This window comes from Salvia splendens, chromosome 10, assembly GCF_004379255.2.
Source record: "Salvia splendens isolate huo1 chromosome 10, SspV2, whole genome shotgun sequence".
In the NCBI taxonomy this organism is placed as follows: Eukaryota; Viridiplantae; Streptophyta; class Magnoliopsida; order Lamiales; family Lamiaceae; genus Salvia; species Salvia splendens.
This window is the reverse complement of record NC_056041.1, coordinates 16,586,141-16,595,430: the sequence shown is the minus strand read 5'-3', so window position 1 is coordinate 16,595,430 and position 9,290 is coordinate 16,586,141. Positions and strand designations below refer to the sequence as shown.

The following is a 9,290-nucleotide window of genomic DNA, read 5'->3' as shown; positions in this document are numbered from 1 at the left end:
CTATACTAATTTATAGGAGTATACATTTATCACTGCTCACTCACGTTAGAATACCTCAAAATAAAAAACGAACACACCAAAATCAAATACTACTACCAAATTGTCATCACCTCACTTTCCACTCCAGAATTGGGAAAATCGAATTACTATTACCATAAAATATAATTTCATTAATCTTCAACAAGTATTTTTGGGGGACTAAATTGCAATAATGCAAGAATTAAAGGATCGGTAATGCTAAACTCTACTTTTTCCGCGTTTGTAAAATTTGAAAAAACGAAAAATAATCGGTTTTTTTACTGCCAAACGGTTCCTGTAAGAAAATCTGCGTTTTCTATTTTCAATTTTTCACCATGATTTTCCTCTTTTATTCTCTCATTAATTGAAAATAGAAATGGAAAAGAGATATAATTGCACCTTGCAATGTAAAGGGGAACAATAGTAGGAGTATTAATTTAATCATATTCTCTCTCCTCTCTCTCCCCCCTGTTTCTGAGCAGCATCCTGTATTCTTTTCTTTAGAGAGAGAGAGAGAGAGAGAGAGTTAAATCCACCATGACATATATTCTTCTCCGAATTCCCTAAACCGGCAAACTCTCAATTTCTCCATTCAAACACATTAGTTTTTACTTCATTCCTTTCTAGGTTAACTACTTATTATCAGATTAGAGCATTTCTTGAAGTGGATTGCTGATTTCAATAGATTGTTGTTTAGGTTTCCTGGGAAGAATCTGCAGTTGATTATCTGAATTGAAGTTTTCATCGATTTTTCTTTGTTGAGTCAGAACTGATTGGAAAGAGGGGGAAAAGGAAAGAAAAAAGGCACCAAACTTTACCCTTCCCTTGAAGAACAATCCAGTGTTAGGTTTGTGGGAGCCATCAAAATCGAACCTTTGACTAAGAAAAGGAGTAATCTCTCTAATTTGGGAGAAGGGTTTTGTGAGAAAATTGAATCTTTTTTCCATTTCTCCACCATGACCAGGAATCTGATGTCTCTGGATAAATGGAGAGATTATTTCACCACTGCGAATTCCGATATTTTCAGCGTAATTGAGCATGCAATAATGGTTGCTGCCTCTGATTTCCCTTTTGATTTCAAGTTGAAGAGGGATCGGATTGCTGAGATGCTCTTCACATGTAGACTGACAGCAAAGTGCATAGGCTGCAACAAGGCTGAGCTCTGTGTTGCATATGATGATTGCGTGAAGGAAATTGGCGGTGATGGTAAAGATTCTAAGGGGAGCAAAGTAAGCAGCAACAGTAGAGGTAGAGAAGAAGTTGGTGATGATGATCACAGAGAGGTGATGGAGGCGAATGCCGATAATCAGGCTCGTGATCAAGATTATGCTGATGCTGAAGCACTCACTGATGAGATTGAGGAGGAAACTCAGTTTCTTGAAGAGGTTGCGAGGATCAAAGAGGTTATTGATGAGAGAGAAGGAAAGGTTGTTTGCTTGCTCTTACTATGTTGTTGTTCATTGTTTGATTGATGATGGAGTTTCTTCTTTTTTTGATAATTTCTTGAATTGTAGTAATTGTTATTGTGTGAATAACTATGATCTAGCATTGGGTTGTTTTCTTGAATGAACTTGAGAGGTAGTTGGTAGTGTTTATATATTTGTAGGAGTGATTTATTTGGTGTAGGGTTTGGACTAAATTGCTTGCTAGATTTGGTTTATATGATGTTTATGGTGTATTTATTAGAGCATGTTGTTTGTTGGCAGTCTGAAGAGGTGCTTTTTGAATCACTGAGGCGGCTGCAGTTGATGCCGTTGTCTGTGGAGATTCTTAAGGTTTGTGTTTTCGATCGGAAGAGTGGTTCTGCATTGTTGTGATACGGGTTCTAACTGATTTTGTTTCTACTTCAGACAACAGAGATTGGGAAATCTGTTAATGCTCTGCGTAAGCACGGATCAAAGGAGATTCGGAATCTTGTTAGGCGACTAGTTGAGTAAGTGATCTCGTCTCTCAGCTGCATTGTCGCGCTGGCTTAAGTTGGTTGATGTCGATTTACTATTCTTGATTGATGCTGCATTGATTATTAGATAGCCATGATTTTAATTGTTATGTTACGCGTGGTGGTCTCATTGCTCGGTTATACTATTTTGACATTAAATGAACGGATTCGGTTGACACGTTGCATTGTAATTACTTTGGTCAGCCCCGTTTAGGCAATGCGAGATATTTAATTTCGTTGATAAGTGGTCTGATCCCTACCCCTGAATTCAGGGACTGGAAACTCATGGTTGACGCGTGGGTTAGTGCTATGACAGCCATTGCAGGTACTTGACCTAAACGGCTTTTAAAAAGTCGGGAATAAAGAATCTTGGTCGTTAGTCTGTTTTACGAATTTATGTGTTATTCCTTCTTTGTAGGTGCGAATTGCACTACTGAGACTGAAAAAACATCTGGCGTTGAAGAAGAGGACGAGGAAGAAGAAGGGCTTCCGTCTCCTCCTCTAGACGAAGGAGCTTTCTTCGCGGCTCCAACATCAATGGAGTGGTCGCAGGTATTAAATATTTTCCCTCTTGTTTATGTTTCGAAAGTTCTCGAATGAAATAATTTGCACGTTGACTGACATGACCTTCGTTTTATATCTTGTGCCAATTCGATTCGTGAAGTTCTTTGATGGCATGGATGATGATGGAAGTGAGTAGTCTTTCTTATCGCTCGAATTCTTTCTGTTTCCGCCTTATGCTATATATATGGTTCTTTGTCCGAATTCCCCAAGCGAGATTCATGATTTGATTCGGGTTGTTGCTCGACTTGTTTCAGATCTTCAAAACTGTGGGGAATTCAACAAGAACCAGAAAAATGGCAGAACGCGAACTGACGTTCCCACAAGGAAATCTGAGGGTCCAAACGATTCGAGAGTTCCTCCCAAGGACTTGAAGGCTGGAAACCGGAGGAATCAAGAATCTATGACGAAAAAAGAATCTCCTCCCTTGAAACCGAACACACCAGCCAGGCCGAAGCCTCCCAGCAATGAGATGGGCACCAGGAGACCTAATCCAGTTGCGCAACCAAATGGAAACTATGTCTTCAAGGCCCAGCAAAACGGCACAATTCCTAAGAAACCACCTACTCAACAACAAGAGGTATGCACTCCCTTCATAGGTAGTCTACTCGTGCTAACAAATTTGGAACCCTAATCTCAATGTTCGTTGTATTTCTTGTACCAGAAGTTGAATCGTGTCAACGGGGCTTCACATCAGATGAAACTAGAGGATGCTAAGAGGAAGCTTCACGAGCGCTATCAAGAAGCCGAAAAAGGTTAGTTAGTTAGTTAGCACAATGTACTTTTCCTATCAATGCGATGCATTTTTTAAAATCGGGTGTTTGTGAATTCTCGACAGCCAAGAAGCAGAGAACGATACAAGTAGTCGAGCTGCGTGACCTCCCAAAGCAGAGTCTTGGCCGAGGGAACCATCATACAAAGCCGGGCAACCAACACAGGCAATGGGCACAGGGCCGGTGGTAACTTTCATAATCGCCTAACCATAGTTCTAATAATCTCGAGTTCCCTTCCCACCTTAACCATGGTGAGTGGAGCGGAATGGAGTGGAGTCGCTAACCTCCCGGTTACTCTAGGGGAAACGAGACTCCCCGAGCGATATAGATCTATGTAGGATAGAAATATTGCAGTTGATCATTTTTACAAGTGCATATAGCATTGTGATTGCTATGGAACTTTAAATCACGACCTCCTTTTAGATACTACATTACTTTTTTTTTTTGTAAAGAATTGGGAGGGATTTTTTTAGCGCAAAAATGAAGTACATTGGACTATTACATTGGGTCATTCATCATCCATTTGACTTAATATTTTTGTTATTGAGTTTGAACCATAGTTTTTAAAACATAGGAGTTGGTTGTTTGTGTTGGATTGGTTGAACAATATGATTGAGATCTCTTTTCTTTCCCCCTCTACATAAAAACATAAATGTTGATTTTGTAAGAAAAGGTCAAATTCCAACATGGGGTGCCCTAGTTTAGGGTCCACGCCTATGAAATTGACCAATTCTTGTCTTCTGCATGAATTAGTATTATTGACTCAACTACACCTCCATTCCCATATTCAACGTAGATAAAAATTAATCAATTAAATAGAACAACCCCAACAAAATTATCAAGATCTATCCAGAATAAGGAAAATTGCTATTATCCTATTGTTGGATTGTTTTATTGAATTTTGTATTTCACGTGGTTACTTGCTATAAATGCATATAAGTACTATATAGACAATGAATGAAATAAAATGATACTACTATTATTTGACAAATGAAGAATGCAACATGTTATAGTGGGTCCCAATTTCTCTAGCTGCCTACAAATTTGACCAAAATTACAGTTTTGGGTATATCATGTTGCAATACTTTTTTATTAAGTTTTTCAATTTTTAATATTTTATTCAACGTTTTACCGATCTGGATCTCCAACCTTTTTTTAGCGTAATCCTTCCGCTCTTCTCTCTATATTTCATGTTTCTTAAGAGAACCAGCAATAATTTCATATTCACCTCATAATCACAGTAGTTTTGAAAATTCAATTTATTAATTGAAATGGAATGGAATCATATTACTAAATGTGAAGCTTATATTCTAACTCGTCATCACAGTAATTCGAATTTTCAAATTATTAATTGAAATAAATTCATTTTATTGAAGTGCTCCTACTATTTTGTTATTCAGGGGGGTAAAGGAAACTGATGTTCAACATTTATCTGTCTGGGGATAATTAAGGATACTGATTGAAATGGAATATCTTTTAATTGGAGCATTTATAATTGAAATGAAATCATTTTACTAACTAAATTGGGGTTCGCAATTATTCCTGACAGATAAATGATCCAATTGAAAGAAAGGTCAAAAAGTAAGTCCAGAAATTTAAATTTATATCTTGGAAAAATACACCCTAACTTTCGGCAAAAAAAAATTGTAAAGGAAAAGGGTGCGTTTTTCTTGTTCAACCTAAACTCGTGCTGGCTAAAATTATACTACCTCCGTCCACCAAAATTCGTCCCAGTTTGACCGGGCACGGGTTTTAAGAAATGTAATGGAAAGTGGGCTGAAAAAGTTAGTGGAATGTGGACTTGACTTTTATATATTAGTTTTATAATAAAATGTGAGTATGAATGAGTTAGTGGAATGTGAGGTCCACTACCAAAAATGGTAAAAGTGAAATAGGACAAATTTTGGGGGACGGACGAAAAAGGAAAGTTGTGACAAATTTTCAGGGACGGAGGGAGTATCTAATAACACTACTGTAAAACCCCAAATACAATAGGAAAATAGCTTTAATAAGATATATTCATTCTTGGGTTTATATTACCTAAATAACTTATTTTGATTCTATGAGTATAAAAAACAATTGGATGGATTAGAATATTCTTTCATTTGATATAAATAGTTAAAATAAAATCACTATTTAAAACTATGATATTTATATTAAAATGAGTTTGGATTTGGCGTAAATGCTTGGTGATAATTCTAATAACAGAGGCAGAAAAGGATTAAATCATAAATATGTTGAGCCCCTTGACACTAAATAAGAATATCTATAGATATTTTGAAACAAAACAACATAATACTAATAGATTGACCACAAATAAAAGTAGGACAAATCTATTAATTCCTCGTTAATTGAATTCCTATAATTATTACAGTTTGTATTTTTGTTGAGTTCTTCATACAAAAAAAAGGAAATAGCATACTATTACTAATAGGATAAATAAAATCTACAAGAAAATCGTCCAATCAAAGATGTACTTGGGTGTTGATAATGGGCAGCTAATAATTTAGCATTTGATGTTGATAATGCTTGTAGTATGCTGTCTTCCATCATAAATTCGTAGTGGAATAATTTGCTTTCTTTTTATGTTGGAAATGGTGGGAAAGCGATTGGTTCATGTATTGTGATCGTTACAGTAAAAATTAAAGTTTACTATTCAAATCTTGCTCCCAATTTAAAGAATTAAAATAAACTTGTACTACTATACATAATTTCCTTTATATAGTTTTCCAAAACACAATTTAACATTTGTTCAATAACTATAACGTGCCTATATGGGCGAGACACGCGTTTGACTAAGGTTGTCCCACTTTTTTCTGACGACAGAAATGAATGAGATCCATTTACAGCTTATCCTATGCCCATATTCTGTGTGGTCCCACAAATACACTACAGTCGAGTTTGGGTCACAATCTTCCCTCATTTTTCATAAAATAAAATAAAAATTTGAAGTCCGCAGTGGATTCCGCGGTGGGAACCGGCTACAATAGGGCCGGAACTCCCGCCACCCGCCTGGTGAAACACGCCCGACCAACTCTCCCTTTCCCCCTTTCAATAGTGCCGGAAATTCCGTCGCGTGCGGCCAGCCGGAATTCTAGCGCTATTGTTGATTGCCCTACATTCCTCCACTCTGCAAATAGTAGTCTTGTTTTTCCATTTTAGTGTGTCCGTGAATATGAGAACCAGTTCATAATTACTAAAAATGGTAAAGATTTCACATTCCACTAACTCACTCCACTCATACTCCCTCCGTCCCTAAAGAATATGCACTTTGGGGTCGGCACGAGTTTTAATGTAAAATTAGTGAAGTAAGAGAGAGGTAGAGAGAAAAAGTAAATAAAGTATTGTTAGTGGAGAATGGATCTCATCTCATTAGAGAGAAAAAGTTTTCCAAAATTAGAAAATGTATATTCTTGCGGGATGGACTAAAATAAAAGAGTGCATATTCTTGAGGGACGGAGGGAGTATATCATTTCAAACTAATACTATATACAAGTGAGGACTCATGTTCTACTAACTTTCTTCCACCGACTTTTCTTAACATTTATTAAAATTCGTGCCGAAAAAAAATGAGACTTTTATTTGCGGATAGAAGGAGTAATTAATGCATAGTGCATCGTGTTGCAAGATTGTACTAGTAGGAGTAGTAGTGCATCGTGTCTTTAGGCCATCCGCAACGCTGTCTCTTATCCGTCTCTTAACCGTCTCATCTCTTAACTATTCATGGGCCCCACTGCACTTTTCACTCCATCTCTTAACTAAGAGACAACACATGCAACCCTCCATCTCTTAACCGTCTCTTAACCATCTCATCCCTTAACTATTCATTCAATTTCATTTTTTATTTTTATTTCAACAAATTCAATTAATAAAAACACACTTCATTAAATAAAATAAAATAAAATAAAATAAAATAAAATTACAACTTAAAATTCTAAAAAAATTTAAAAAACACATAATTAAAATCCTAAAAAATATTAAAAATACATAATTTAATTTCTTCCGCGCATTCTACTGGTTGCCAAAGTTTGCCCACAACAATTTAAATTTGGGAGAATAATAAAATAGATGATTTGAGATGAAAATTGGAGAGGAAAGAGAGATGATTTGAGAAGAATAGATGTGTGTTTGTGTGTGTAATGATAATGAAAGAGGAGTATTTATAGAATAAAAAAAGAAAAAATAATAAAAAAAACCGTTGAACGGTTATATTTTAATTTTTAAATTTTTTTTATTTAAATTGATTTTTTTTAAAAAAATGATTTATTGCGTCAGCGTGACGACGCCCACTCGCGGGCCGGCGAGTGGGCATCACTCCTAGCGCCAGGCGTCTCGGAGGGACGAGCATCTCGACGAGACATGGACGAGACGGGACGCTGCAACGCGTCTCTTAACCGTCTCGTCTCGGAGATACGAGATAAGAGACGGTTAAGAGATGCGTTGCGGATGCTCTTACTCTTTAGCCTACATCAACATATACAACTTCATTTTTTAACCATTATTAAGCATTGCATGCCATCAATTGACAAAATGGCCGGCAATCCAGTATCAATATGATAATCCAAGATTTATTGTTGAGCCACAAGTTTTGTTGCCGTAGTTATGGGTGGATCTCATATAGGGAGTGAAACATCCCAATCCAAAACAATTACTCTTTTTGAAAGTTTTAGCATTCTTTTTTTTTTTTTGCACTTTTCTTTGTCACGTGTAGACGGTGTAGTTGGTCTAATAACTTACTAATTGCTTCCAAACTCTATCATTCAAACATTTGGTCTTGGATTTAGCTACTACTAGATAATGTACATAATTAAAATAAAGTAAAATATAAGCCGTAACTACTTATTGTTGGATGAATTATCTTGTTAATTCTAAATCACTCTTATCTTCATTTGAGTATGGCTTTTGCCTTTTTTGGAGAGAAACGTTTTCTTAACGCATTAATCATTATAAACAAAATTTTATTCAATATGTGAGATATGCAATATGGACTATCCGATATGACACGCGTGCCTTTCTCTACTAAGATTTTTTCATTTTGGGACGTTTATTTTATTTGAAACATACTTAAAAAGAATAATATTTATTTTATTTACTTTCCCACTTTATTCTTTTTTAATCTTAATAACATTGTCCAAAGAGGAGTAATTAAATAATGAATTGTAGAAGAGACGAGAGAGAGTAATTACTGTGCCTAATATACCCTCTATGGATTTTAAGGGTATTTATGTCCTAAGAGTATTAAAAAAAGTAAACTGTCTCGAATAGTCAAATAAATATATCAAAGTCTAAAAATTTTCCATCATATATTTTTTTCTAGGATAATAAAGTGCAAATCTCAAAGTTTAAAAAATAAGATAGATATCTCATCTATATTTAAATTCTATGATTAAAAAGATCTAAAATATACTCCATAATTTTATTATATTTTATTTATCTAAACATCCAAATCACTAAATGTTCATGGAATAGTGGCTTCTTAGTAAATGACAAAAAATAGAAAGAGGAACAGCCGTCACTTTATTCAAAACAATTCTCATTTTTCTTTAAACCAAAGATCACTTTTCATTTCTTTTTTTAGTAATTGCAACGCAACACACACAGCTTTACAATAATGCAACTTTTAATCGTCAAATCTATCACTTTCATTCTGAAGTCTGAACTAAAGAATAATATTAAGATAAAAGAATGGGCTAAAGGCCAACCATACATCTAACCAAGTTTGGGCCATGTTTATAGTAGTAAAGTCTAAATACACGAAATTTCCATATCCTCTTGTAACACACACATGTAAACAATAATATTCCTACTAATAAACTAAAGTCTATATTCAATCATGTGTGAAATTTGATCCAACTAATATATGACGAAGATGCTCGTGACACAGATAGATGGTGTATTCTTAAAAGAAAGCACATGCAAATTCAAGACTCGATGAAACCCAATCTATTTGTAAAACGCGTTTTTAAGGATAGGCAGAAATTGCAGATGAGAGAAGATAA

The 9,290-nt window shown here is 35.3% G+C and overlaps 1 protein-coding gene across 1 annotated transcript; it reads left to right on the top strand.

Annotated features, from left to right (window-relative positions):
- Nucleotides 1-456: 456 nt before the first annotated feature.
- LOC121752218 (probable mediator of RNA polymerase II transcription subunit 26b) lies at nucleotides 457-3,860 on the top strand. The gene is made up of 9 exons (XM_042147168.1): nucleotides 457-1,445; nucleotides 1,725-1,793; nucleotides 1,869-1,951; nucleotides 2,230-2,282; nucleotides 2,376-2,509; nucleotides 2,622-2,649; nucleotides 2,776-3,098; nucleotides 3,183-3,273; nucleotides 3,357-3,860. Exons 1-9 carry the CDS (start codon nucleotides 975-977, stop codon nucleotides 3,479-3,481), a joined length of 1,377 nt encoding a protein of 458 aa, XP_042003102.1. The 5' UTR covers nucleotides 457-974; the 3' UTR covers nucleotides 3,482-3,860.
- The last annotated feature ends 5,430 nt before the right edge of the window (nucleotides 3,861-9,290 follow it).